This window comes from Sebastes umbrosus, chromosome 1 (assembly GCF_015220745.1).
Source record: "Sebastes umbrosus isolate fSebUmb1 chromosome 1, fSebUmb1.pri, whole genome shotgun sequence".
NCBI lineage: Eukaryota > Metazoa > Chordata > Actinopteri > Perciformes > Sebastidae > Sebastes > Sebastes umbrosus.
In genome coordinates this window covers 29897958-29911106 of record NC_051269.1, presented here as the reverse complement: position 1 = coordinate 29911106, position 13149 = coordinate 29897958, and the positions used below count along the sequence as shown (strand labels likewise).

Below are 13149 nucleotides of genomic sequence, written 5' to 3'. Positions count from 1 at the left end.
TTACTTAAGTAACGGATCTGAGTACTTCTACCGTCACTGCCAGTGGTGCACGAAGAGGTCAGTACATCTGGAAAGAGGAAACCGGAAAGAGTCAAAGCACTGTGACTGATGGTATGTTTGACTACTAAATAAAACCAATAGATAACACAGAGGACCGCTCTTAAGAGGATGTTGGCACAAATAGGTTAATATAGGCAATGAACCGCATGAGAAGATTAAAAGCTTTTCAACAATGCTGCAAAAGCAAACTATGACTCTGTGGGGCTGATATAAATGTTTCCAAGAATCTCTGTAGAAGAAGATTTAAATAATACCACCAAAAAAAAACAGCAGAGACCACCATGAAATAATCTGGCTTTTCGTCACCTTCCATTCTTCTTGAGACTGTTTGCTCCCCACAATCATGCCATATTATCTGTAAGGAGACTTATTTGCTCATGATTGTGAGGTTAGTGCTTGACAGTAAGTGGATCATCAGGTTGAGCTGCTGCAGAGGGAGAGCTTTCCTGTGTGTCAGCTGGCCCGTGGTGGGACAGTCAGACACAGGATGTGTATTTATAACATGTTTCTCCATCACTGTTTTGTAATCTGTGGCCACACCAGCAGATACCGTCATTACAGCTAATGTATATTATAGGTTTACAGTGATTAGGGTTGTGGCAACACGTCACTGACCAAAAATGGCTCAGAAACCAAAAGAGCATCAAGCAAAGCACATTACACATGTGAGCAGAGTTACACCCACACCCCGTCTGTGTGAGTGCCAAGAGGTCAGCGAGAACTGATGATACTATCCACTCTACTCAAAACTTACAAGCCAGTTTTGTCAGTTTTTCAATATGACGGATCACAAGAAAGTCAGTTATTGTAAATAATGCATGCTCTATATCTGAGTCATGGACTGTATATAAAAGATGGACAACATGAACAAAAGTGAAGCCAAAACATCTGGTTCGCACCCTGGTGGCTGGCTGCAGTATAGGTCATAAATCCCACCCCCTCCATGTTAGCGGATGGGACATGGGCAGACTCTGGCTCCAAACGACGTCTAAATCGCAAGATGACAGCTCCCGTATCCGGGATATTTTGGCTTCTGTACAGTGGGAGGACTGTAGGCAGCTGTTTTCAGCAAAAAACACTGAAAACCCACTGGACTCTACCTGCTCAGCACCAAATGACAGTCAGAGTTAGCGACTAGCTTGTGAACATAGCTGGTAAAAAGTCAGATATTTCCTTCAGGAGTCCAAAACAGAGATGGATATATTGGACCCACATTTGCAAGGTGGCAAGAAACGCGTCTCCACAGGAATGCTAATGTTACACACTGTAACTGCTGGATGTGTAAATAGTAAGGCTGTCAATTGATTAAAATATTTAATCGTGATTAATCACATGATTGTCCATAGTTAATCACGATTAATCGCAAATTAATCACACATTTTTTATCTATTAAAAATGTACCTTAAAGGGAGATTTGTCAAGTATTTAATACTCTTATCAACATGGGAGTGGGTAAATATGCTTGCTTTATGCAAATGTATATATATATTTATTATTGGAAATCAATTAAAAACACAAAACAATGACAGATATTGTCCGGAAACCCTCACAGGTACTGCATTTAGCATACAAAACATGCTCAAATCATAACATGGAAAACTGCAGCCCAACAGACAACAACAGCTGTCAGTGTGTCAGTGTGCTGACTTGACTATGACTTGCCCAAAACTGCATGTGATTATCATAAAGTGGGCATGTCTGTAAAGGGGAGACTGGTGGGTACCCAGAGAACCCATTTTCATTCACATATCTTGAGGTCAGAGGTCAAGGGACAAATGTTGGTACCAATGGATTCCTTGGGTTTTTCTAGTTTCATATGATGCAAGGATCTTCACTCTAGCTTTAAAATTGAAAAATCCCAAGTTGCTTTAATGCGTTAAAGAAATGAGTGGCGTCAAAACGAATTTGCGTTGACAGCCCGAGTAAATACGCAACTGTTTTTGCTTGTTCAACAAATCAACTTCAAGGATGTTATGTTCACATATGTGGAAAAAAATATCAAAAAGAAAATGTGGTTAAAAAAAAAACAGTTATTGCACATTCAAATATGAATTATTCATGAATGGTATATGAGGACAAACCATTTCAAACACCTTGTTAAGAAACATGAGGGGCAGAATACACTCATATCCGAGGAAGGGTTAAATCAGCATCAACTGGACTTGGTTTAGGTTCTTGAAGACGTTTCACTTCTCATCCCAAAAGCTTCTTCAGTTCTGACTGAATGGTAGGGGAACCCAGGAATTTAACCTCTGCGGGGTCGTTAGCAGGAATATAAAAAACACTCTGTCTGTGTTGAGCCATCCGTCTGACAGACGGGCCAACTCCTCAGGTTTAGACTCAGCAGTCTATCTACACCTGAAGAACAAGGGACACTCTTTTGATGACAATAATGTGCATATTTTGGACAGGGAGGAAAGATGGTTTGAAAGAGGAGTTAAAGAGGCCATCTATGCTAAAGTAGAGAAACCATCCCTCAACAGAGGAGGTGGCCTAAGGCATTACCTATCTTCCACCTACACCTGTCCTGGCATCCCTGCCCAGGAGATTAAACAACCATTCACACTTGAACGCACCCGACAGCCATTCACATTAGGTATCAGCAGACTTTAACAGCCCTTGGTTACGGTTGCCACGCCTAGGAGCACCATTGTACAGAGTGGTTTCTATATTCCTGCTAACGACCCCACAGAGGTTAAATTCCTGGGTTCCCCTACCATTCAGTCAGAACTGAAGAAGCTTTTCGGATGAGAAGTGAAACGTCTTCAAGAAGCTAAACCAGGTCCAGTTGCTGCTGATTTAACCCTTCCTCGGATACCATGACCTGGATGACTGAGAACCTTCACGAACAGTACACTCATAAATAGCTTATTCCCTTTAAGAAAGTAATTAATTCAACCCACTTGACAGTTTTGGGATGTGAGTGTGTCTGTTTATCTATGACTATTATCATACGTGTAATGGTTGTTGGTTGTAATAATCTGTTGATTAATGGGTAGAGCAGGGCGTTTTCATTTACCTCTCTCTGGGTCACCAGTCATGACATCTGACATGGTTGTGGTCACATCATCAGCTTGTGATTACGGGTGACACAGATGCCAACAGCTCAGTGATTATGTGTCGATGTCACCGACCAAAATGAGAACTATCCAGCATCAGTCACAGGTGGCTTTAGGGGAGTAGTTGTTAAGACGTGGTCACTGGTAGAGTCACTCACATCACACACACACTGCATACAGAGTGAGCGGCAGTCACGGCTCCACTGTTTTGTCCATTTATCAATACAGAGGATATAATGTTGTTATCACTCCTAACATAGTCTGAGGCGAGGAGTCCCATACAGTGTATAGGTCTGTTTTTGCTGGATGATATATAAAAATGAGCATCGTAGGAAATATATGGGTCAGAAATACTGACATAATACAGAAAGCAACACTAACCAGCTCTATATCAGATTGAGTGGAGGTAAATGAGTCACTATAATGTCATCAAGAGGAAAACTTCCTTTACTAATTTGCATTAAATAATGATTCCAGTTTAAAAAGTTTACTAGCTCAGCTGTGTTGTGAGGGGGGAGGTTACGGGTCAAGTGATTGGTTGGAAAACATCACTCCCTTATCTGTCAGAGGGGCTTTAAACCAGACCGACCTGAATGATGTGAACGTCTTATAACAAGCAGGTGAGAGGAGATGAGGAATTACAGCTGGAACCGTTTCAAGGATTTCATTTTCAGAAATCCTGCTGTTGTCGACCAGGTAGGATTTCAAACCTGTTGGACTTTCTCTCAATGATTTACAACACAATAGTTACATTAGATAAGGTTCTAACAGAAATTATAGCATTACTAATAATTAGTCAACATTATTATTATCATTTCATTGATAGTTAATAATTATTTTATTGTTAAAGTTTAAATAACTATCAATTCACCATTTATAAATTATGGTTATTATAAAGTGTTACCTGTTTGCTAAATTTGGTATCTAATTTAGAAAAATACTACATTTTCTGTTTTTAAATTGTAATAAGTTTAGAATTTTTTTTTTTTTTAAGACGTGTTGCAGCAGAAGTTGAAACAGGATCTCAAATAAGTAAATAATTGCTTAATTTAAGGGGACACAAAAGTGAAATTGTCTGGTGACGATTGACGTTGGAGTTTATGTCACTTATTGACTGAACTGAAGTTTGTGGGCTGAAACCACCACAATCCACTCTTAATGTCAGTGGAAATCATTTAAAACTTCCCAGTGAAAAGAGATATGTTTAATATCTTCATGTATTAATTGTAGCAGTGAGGAGGAATGACTGTAGTCGAGATGATCAACAGTGAAACTGGCTGCAGTAGTGACTCTGTGGTTTCAGCACACAGCAGAGAAACACTGTACAATATCTGGAGATTTTCATAAAATATTATCAGACAGCATTGCAGAAATGTGTTTTGCATTTTACTTTTCTCACTGCAGTTGTTTTTCTTAAGATGTCCTAGGTACAACATACAATATCTGAGACACTTTTTGTAACTGTTATTAAAACTTTTCAATGAGCAGGATCCACATGTTGGTGATGGTGATGAGAATACGGAGCGTGGGAACTGGGCCAACAAGAAGGAGTATATCCTCTCTACGATCGGCTATGCTGTTGGACTGGGAAATATCTGGAGGTTTCCATATTTGGCCTACAAGAATGGAGGGGGTACGTATTTGGTGTCTAATGCATCAGCGTTGGAAATCCTGTCTGATAGCATCACTGTTGATATATTTGTATTTAATCTGTACCTGCAGGTGCCTTTCTTATCCCCTACTTTGTGATGTTGGTGCTGGCTGGGATTCCTCTGTTCTTCCTAGAAAGCGCCTTAGGACAGTTTTGCAGCCAAGGTCCAATTAACGTATGGAGAGCAGTGCCAATCCTGCAGGGTAAGACCACCATTCAAGTTTTGTGAAAGATCAGTCAGGTGCATCTAAAGATAAAGATGTCAAACATGAGGGATTTAATGAGGCTGTTGGTTAATGGTCAACTGTGGAACAAAAAAACAGTCTTTTTTTATGACTCTTGACTTCAAAGGAAGCTTTTGGTTGTTTGATTTGAAGGCTTTAACCCTTTAAGGTCAATGCATATCCATCGAACATCTAAACCAAAGCTATAAGCTGAATTACAGCCTTGTGGTGAGAAGATGTTCTGGTCAGGTGCCCTTATGAAGAGTGAAACAAGTGTTTCTTGCTGTAATCATTCTTCCTGTTCATACTGGACATTAAAACAATGAAGGGGAGACACCCCAGGTTTTAACTAATACATCCCACCATGAAACGTCCTCAGTTGATTACATTAAGGCAAATATGTTCTGTATTGCAAGTTTTCTGAATATTGTTTAAATATACAAATGAGGTACTATCTTATTAAATATTTGCTAATTAACATACTTTCCGAGAACAAAAAAATTGGAACATTACATGAAGTCAGGTTCAAAATTCTTGTTTCATTTTGTTGACATATTAGAGACAAAGGTTTTACAGAGGGAATTTTGGATGTCTCTTTTTATCACTCAATAAATCCGAAAATACTCAACAGCCATAAGATATTCATTTTCACCATGTTCTTAGAAATGAAATGTTCTATAAATCAGGCTATGAATGATACATGAACAAACCCCTCGGTAAAAACCTTCAGAATATAGAGAGGAATGAAACTGGGAAGTTTGGTGTATGTAAGTGCTACTGAAGTGGAGATTTCTGGCTCAGAGTCTGAAAAAAAAAATATTTTGGCCTTTAAAGATATGTATTGTAAAATTTCAGACATTTTGCAAGACACTACAGGTGAACAGTGTAAAAGAAGTTATTAATTGATATCATCATGAAACATCCACAGTTGATTACTTACATTAAGTTTTCTGAAATTTTATTTTATTAAATAATGCTAACTTTTGGTTAATTGAGGAGGAATCTACGGACGCAATTAGACAAAGTAGTAAATTAAACACCTAAATGTGTATTTTGGATATTTTCTTTCCACTTGTCTGAAATAAGACATGTTAGTGAAGCCAAACAGCCCAAAATCTCAAAATTAAATGTTTGCCTGGGGAGTCTCGCTTTAAAAATGAAGGCAAAAAAAAAACCTGTTTCAGTGATTATATTGGCACCTCACTATTGCTTTAAGACACATTTTGAAAAATTGTGAACTTATTGTTTAAGTTTAATTAAAGTTATGAGACTGTGATTTGGGGTGTAGTCCAAGTTTCCAAATAAACTTGACCTAGAAATGAAAATCGTATTTGAGGATATGATAATAAGTCACATTTTATGATGTAATACTGAGGACAGTAAACATTACAAATATATGACTAACAACACATTACTCAAAGGAACAAAAAGCCATAATGACACTGAAAAAAAAGGTTAACTTTGTTGAATTAAAGCTGTTGCAGAAAGTCTGTTCACAGTTTCCAACTTTGATTCTGCTGGTTTCTCTTGAGGATTGAAAAGAAATTAGGAGAATATTACTTTCCAACCTTGGCAGGGAGCTTGGCAGTACTAGCAACTATTTGATTTAATTTAGTGTAATGTGTAACAAACTAAATAACTAAACTGTGTGAAGTTCTGGCTCCAGCTAGCAGCTTTCAAGTTATGAAGTTAATCTACTCTGGGGGATAGAGAAGTAAAACTATATCAGAGAATTATTCATCTAATAGCAGTTTCTACATCAGCAGACTCTAACTTAGTTTAAGACAAACTTTTTTCTTTACAAAGGGAATTATAGTTTTCAGTACACGTGAATTGACCAAAAAAAATGAGTTTTTAATGAGGCTTCATATAAGAACGTGCCTTATAACCTCTCTCTCGCTCTTCCTCTCCAGGTGTTGGCGTTGCCATGGTTCTGGTGACCCTCATAGTATCGATTTATTATAACGTCATCATCGCCTACAGCCTGTACTACATGTTCGCCTCCTTCCAGTTTCCTCTGCCGTGGTCCAGCTGCCTCAGTCAGGCTGACAGTAACTGCAGCAACACTCCTATAGGTGCTTTTGTTCATCTCAAAATCTAGTAAAGAGTTGTGTGGATTGTGTGACATAATCTGATTGAAATGAAAGATTGAAATGTATGCAAAACAAAAACTGCAGTTCGGTGCATTTTTATTTTTATTTACGGTGCTCTCTGCACTACTTCAGGTCAAAGCTAAATAATCAAATTAACTCATTCTGGGAAATTAATGCTCACTAAAAACATCCTTCTTTTTTACTTTTTTAGTGTACTGCAATGTAAGTGGTGTTTTAGTGGCCAACTGGACTCAGGACAACAGCACTTGTCCTTCATCTGACCTGATCACAGTTCCAGTGCAGAGCCCGAGTGAGCAGTACTGGGAGTAAGAATCACACACACTCCTGCAAACAAGCACAAATACACACATTTGTCATACTGCTGTGGCTGTACAGTCTGACGTCTCTCCTCCTCCTCCTCCTCCTCCTCAGTCGTGTGGCTCTGCAGAGATCCAGCGGTCTAGATGAAACAGGACCAGTAGTTTGGCACTTGGCTCTCTGTCTGCTGCTGAGCTCCATGATTGTTGCTGCAGCGCTCGTCAGAGGCATCAAGTCATCAGGCAAAGTAAGACAACATCCACCTCAGAGCACAGTCCAACATCAAGGCCAATGCATACTATAGACTATCAAGCCCACGGCAAAAATCAGCCAAATGCCCTGTCATTTTTATTTGCTGGGTGGGAGAATGGGAGAAGTGAACATGAACACAGAGATTGTGATTGATTATTTCACCCCATAGACAACAAAGAAAATATTGGCGCCGTTTTTCACAAGCCACATATCTTTCGAACACTCTGACACTAAAATTAAATTTTTCAGACGGACAAATCAGAAGAAAATTTACTTTGTTCGAGACCTTTCTCTGTCTCAGCAACGCACTCTCACAAGATCTGGCAGCTAACGTTCGCTAACTAATTTTCGCAATGCTGAATATTGCTGTTAGCTGTGTAAATATCTAATGTTAGCAAAAAATATAAATACATTTTGCAAATATAATCCAATCTGCTTTCATCCATCCACACAACATTCACCAGCCCGTTCTCATTCCCAGGATGTCAAATACTGAGGCTTTGTCACGGCCTGTCGGCATTTGGTACTGCCACACAAGGTACCCTATTTGCACCAGTATGAAACACACCAGGCTTTCCATTAACTACAATGTAAACCCATCCACGGTAACAGTAAACGCTGTGGGAAAGTGCTGTGTTGACATAGATTACAGAGCGAAAAGACACACACCGGGCAATGGGAGTTTGGTGGATGGGTCCAACAAGCGCAAGGCTTTCAGCCAGGAGACCGCTGATCGTGTCCTGTGCGTTAAGTTTCACGTTACAATCAGCTGCTCGTTCGTGTCCCGTGTTCACGACGTTCAGTTTCATTTTCACTGTATAAATGTAGTAGTTTTAAGCCCAACCATGATGTTTTTTCCTAAACCTAACTACAGTGGTTTTGATGCCAAAACTAACGTGACGCCAAGAGACGTGATGCAAAGTAGCGGTATGTGACGAGTTGGGATGAGAACATGTTGCATTCACAACACTTCCAAGAGAGAGGTGAACGCGCCATGACCACGGCCACTTATGAAACAGGAAGTGTATACCATATCAAACCATTGGCAGAGCTTGAAATGCATGATCTTTGTAGAGTATCTTTGCTGCAGCTACATATGTCACATACAGACATGAGTTATTTCATCTTCTCATCTTAAATCTCATCAAGAAAGCGAATAAGTGTATCGCAATTAATGTCAAACTATTTTGTAAAAATGTACACATTTCTATGCAGACTTTAGATGAAACTGGCTTGAGATTACAGTTGTGAGGAATTTGCAGAGACAAAAAGGCACACGTCAAGTGCAACATGGCAACACACATTTACAATTGAAAGCCCTGACAGGTTTCACAATTTATGCTTGAAACTCCAAGCAGCAATGCAAAACAAATATGAATTTTTTTTTTTTTTTTTCACAATTTTAACTCTTGGCTTTTGTCTCCCCAGGTTGTGTATTTCACAGCTACATTTCCTTATGTGGTGATTGTGATCCTGCTGATCAGAGGTGTGACACTGGAGGGAGCCAGAGATGGGATTGAGTTCTACATCGGTTCCCAATCCAATCTGACTAAACTGACAGAAGCACAGGTCGGGACCCATTTTAACCTGTTTCTGCCAAAAACTATATTTAGTATGATAAAGAAAAATGCCACATTTGCTCTGTTTGGTCAGAAGACTTGACTTGACAACACAACTTTGACATTTTTAGATCACATGAAAAATCACACTTTTATTAATAGTCAAAATCAGATCATCAAATGTTTTCCATATGAATTTTTCTTTTAGACTGGACATGTGTGTATATCTTTGATATTCCACTTGTTATATAGTTCATAAATACCAAATACTTGATTGTGCTAGTTTTAGTTTCTGAGATACAGACATTTTCATAATATACTATATCTAGTATTTGGGCACATGTGACAATTTTTTTCATGAAATATATTGGATAGGTGTAAGAAAATAGCAAAAATAGTGAATATCGTGATATTATATTTTGTGATACTGTATCGATTCTCAAAAACGCAGTATTGATTTTTAATTAATAACAGTTTACATGCAAAGACTGACTAAGTCAGTACTTTATTTCATTTGAAGAGAGATGCACCCTCTCAGTGTATGTGCCGTCTCAAAGTAGTGCTGTGATGCTTGATGTTACAGAGACTGTGATGAAGGCAAATGCAGATACAGTTTTCCTAAAATTAGTTTTAAAAAAATTGCAATATATCGCCTTGCTTACAGTATTGCATTATATTGAATCGTAACCCCTGTATCGTGATATGTATTGTATCGCCAGATTTCTGCTAATACACAGTCCTAATAACAGAGTCTATTGCAAAAACAGAAGTCCAATGTGCCCAAAGTGTAGATATACAGTAGTATGATAAGAAAAACTCACTTTTCAGCCAAACAGTTTGACTGATTTTGAAAATGTTTTTTGAAAGCCTGAGATGTGTGTTTTTTAGGTCTGGAAAGACGCGGCGACTCAGACCTTCTACTCTCTCTCGATTGGCTGGGGTGGAGTCATGACTCTTGCTTCCTATAACAACTTCCACAACAACATGTTCAAGGACTCATTTGTCGTATGTCTTGCCAATGCTGGTAGGAGCACAGCTACTGTAACAGCATTATCTAAAGAAAGTTTAAATCTGTTAAATCAGTTACTCATCTATTTTGCTATTTTCATCTTTTCCTAGGTACCAGTGTGCTTGCGGGCTTTGCCATATTTTCAATATTGGGTCACATGGCTCATATCTACAAAATGCCTGTTAGAGAAGTGGTGAAGGAAGGTCAGACGGAAAACACCATGTGGGCAATAATTAATAAAACATTTAGGAGACTTCAAGCAGCCTTTGATGTTTTGTTTCTTTGTCTATGTGTTCAGGATTTGGCCTGGCGTTCATTGCATATCCAGATGCTCTGTCTAAGCTTCCTATTTCCCCTCTGTGGTCCATTTTGTTCTTCTTCATGCTTTTGACTGTTGGCCTGGACTCTCAGTTTGCAGGAATAGGTGAGATTCAATTCAATTTATTTTTTAATTTATTTTAGATCTTCAGTTGCCATTCATACTTGCATAACACTGCTTTTGCGATAGACTGCTGTATCCTGAAATCTCTCCTGTTGTCATCAGAGGTAGCCACCACCTGCCTGCTCGATGCCTTCCCTAAAATATTCAAATCCAAACGAGTTTTATTGACTTTCACGATATCTGCCATCCTCTACCTGCTGGGCCTGCCATGTGTCACAAGGGTAAGTCTGCCTCATTGTAGCTCTGTGTTACTGCTGTCTGACAACGGCCTAGTTATACTCAGCTTGTGTGTGTGTGTCTGAGATAGGCAGGAATATACTGGGTGACTCTAATCGACCAGTTTGCTGCCACCTGGGTGCTGCTATTTTTGGCTCTCTTGGAGATCATTGGCGTCTGCTATATATATGGTAAATATGAGATATTATGTAGCTAACACATAAAGGTGACAGAGAGCCTTTTAACCTCCAGCTGTATGTACTCTTCTCATGCATTACAGGAGGGAACCGTTTTATTAAAGACATTGAGATGATGATTGGAAATAAGAGTTTCATGTTCTGGCTGTGGTGGAGAGCATGTTGGTTTGTCATCAGCCCCGGCATCATAACGGTGAGTACAGCCTCACACAATGCCCCTAAAGCAAAAGCAGCATGAAAAGGGGCATGAATGACACAATAACATGCAAGGCATTTAGCGTGCAATGAGAACGACTTTCTTGTTTTTGGCCTGTCATTTGTATGCCAGTTAGTCTGTATTGACCGCAATGTAAACACATCCGCGTAAATATGCTCCGCTCAGAGCTACAGACGTAGAATACAAAGCGAGAAAGAGAGAAAGGGCGGGAGGGGAGGGGAGGTGGATTAATCCAACAAACACAGGACTTTCAACCAGGAGACTTATGTTGCATCGTTTCCGCACATATTTTACTTAGTTTATGTACTTATTTTAAGCCCAACTATGATGTCATTCATCAACCTAAGTAAGTGGATTTGTTGCCCAAACCTAACTGCAGACGTTACCGTAGTGTTGTTGCACAAAATGACACACGAAAAGTGGCTTACAAATGACACGCAAAAAGTAACAAATAGCACTCAAAAAGCTTAAAATGTGTTCTCATGACACGCGGAACGTCCTTGTAATGTTGTGCTATTTATACCCCTTCCTGTGAGACCGGGTGTCAAAAGACGTTATCAATCACATGTCTGGCAGCATCTGCTTGAATCTACATGCATGTTTAAGAGTGCCATCAAATCGAGAATTATTATTGCCTCAAAACATACGTAAAGAAATGAAAAAAGGTGGCATTATTTCTGCCGGCAGCCGCTGAACTCGTATTTCAAGTTCTTAAATTGAATTACAGTTAAATTCTGATTTCATGTTTGTATGTAAAATAGTGAATAAATAAAACTGACCCTTGTCTAAACTGGTTCTGTAAATTCAGATTCAACCTTCTCGCACATACACATGTATACATCAACGTTAGTTCTGATCATGTTTGATGAGTGAAACCGGCTGCCTTTGTAATCTAGGTGATCCTGATCTGGTCTCTGATGTCATTTACGCCACCCTCCTATGGAGGAGTCCAGTTCCCAGCCTGGGGTTTGTCTCTGGGCTGGTGCATGGCTGTATTTATGCTCCTCTGGGTCCCCGTCATCGCTGTGTATAAGCTGATGAGAGCAAAGGGAAGCCCCTGGAAGGTGTGTATGTGTGTTATGATAGCTGATTAAGTATGGTGGGTCACTAACGTTGTCTTTTTCTACATTTTTCAAAGCATTGCATTTTGCACAGCTTAAGATTTTCCCACAAATTCAAAGACGAGAAAAATAAATGATGCTCTCTCTTTCCACAGCGTCTGAAGTCATTGTGCTCTCCAGCTGAAGAATGGCATCCCTATCTGGAGGTCCATCGAGGAGAACGCTACTCACAAGAAGGCTTCCGGCTGAGGATGAGCCATAAAACCAAACCATAAGCAAACGTAACTGTAATCTTGAGCTCATGGCTCTGATGTGTGTCTCCTTCACTTTGGTGCAGCAGTGTAATCTGTGAACACTTTGTACTGAAAGTTAAAGTTACATGAAGTGATTTATGACCTCCAGGAGGCAGAGAGCGACTCAAATACAAATCATGCACCGTTACCTGCTGAGGCCGGCAGCATGCAACCAGCTTGTGTGAGGTCATGTGTCTCGACCACACAGACCAATGACAGAAAACAATGAGTGAAAAGCAGCTGAAAGCTTCTTAAAACAATAATAGCAAAGCTTTCATGTTAAAGGAAATCATTTGAATCAATGTACGTATAAACAATGTTGCTTAGGGGGACTTCAGAATCAGGTAATGGTTCTTATTTTGTCAATGATCCATGGATTTGTATTTATCTCAACCTCTTTCATCCAATGTGTTTAATGTTCTGTCAGTAGTGACTGTGTCTATGTTAGGGAGTTACTTTTGTGTCTTTATTATGCAATCAAACAGAATAGGTCTGGGG

At 39.4% G+C, this 13149-nt stretch overlaps 1 protein-coding gene across 1 annotated transcript; it reads left to right on the top strand.

Moving 5' to 3' along the window:
* Positions 1–3719: 3719 nt before the first annotated feature.
* slc6a14 (solute carrier family 6 member 14) lies at positions 3720–12840 on the top strand. Its single transcript, XM_037790355.1, has 15 exons — positions 3720–3815; positions 4608–4752; positions 4842–4973; positions 6908–7069; positions 7299–7413; positions 7520–7652; positions 9086–9226; positions 10105–10240; positions 10336–10428; positions 10524–10649; positions 10770–10888; positions 10975–11074; positions 11164–11273; positions 12194–12361; positions 12514–12840. The coding sequence occupies exons 1-15, from the start codon at positions 3750–3752 to the stop codon at positions 12631–12633; spliced, it is 1866 nt and encodes a 621-aa protein (XP_037646283.1). The 5' UTR covers positions 3720–3749; the 3' UTR covers positions 12634–12840.
* The last annotated feature ends 309 nt before the right edge of the window (positions 12841–13149 follow it).

Bases quoted from the DNA above. Each gene is read 5' to 3' on its own strand.
- slc6a14 (XM_037790355.1), top strand. From the start codon at position 3,750: ATGAGGAATTACAGCTGGAACCGTTTCAAGGATTTCATTTTCAGAAAT. The intron at 7,070-7,298 runs GTGCTTTTGTTC...TTACTTTTTTAG, and splicing joins CTGCAGCAACACTCCTATAG to TGTACTGCAATGTAAGTGGT. The intron at 7,414-7,519 runs GTAAGAATCACA...CCTCCTCCTCAG, and splicing joins CCGAGTGAGCAGTACTGGGA to TCGTGTGGCTCTGCAGAGAT.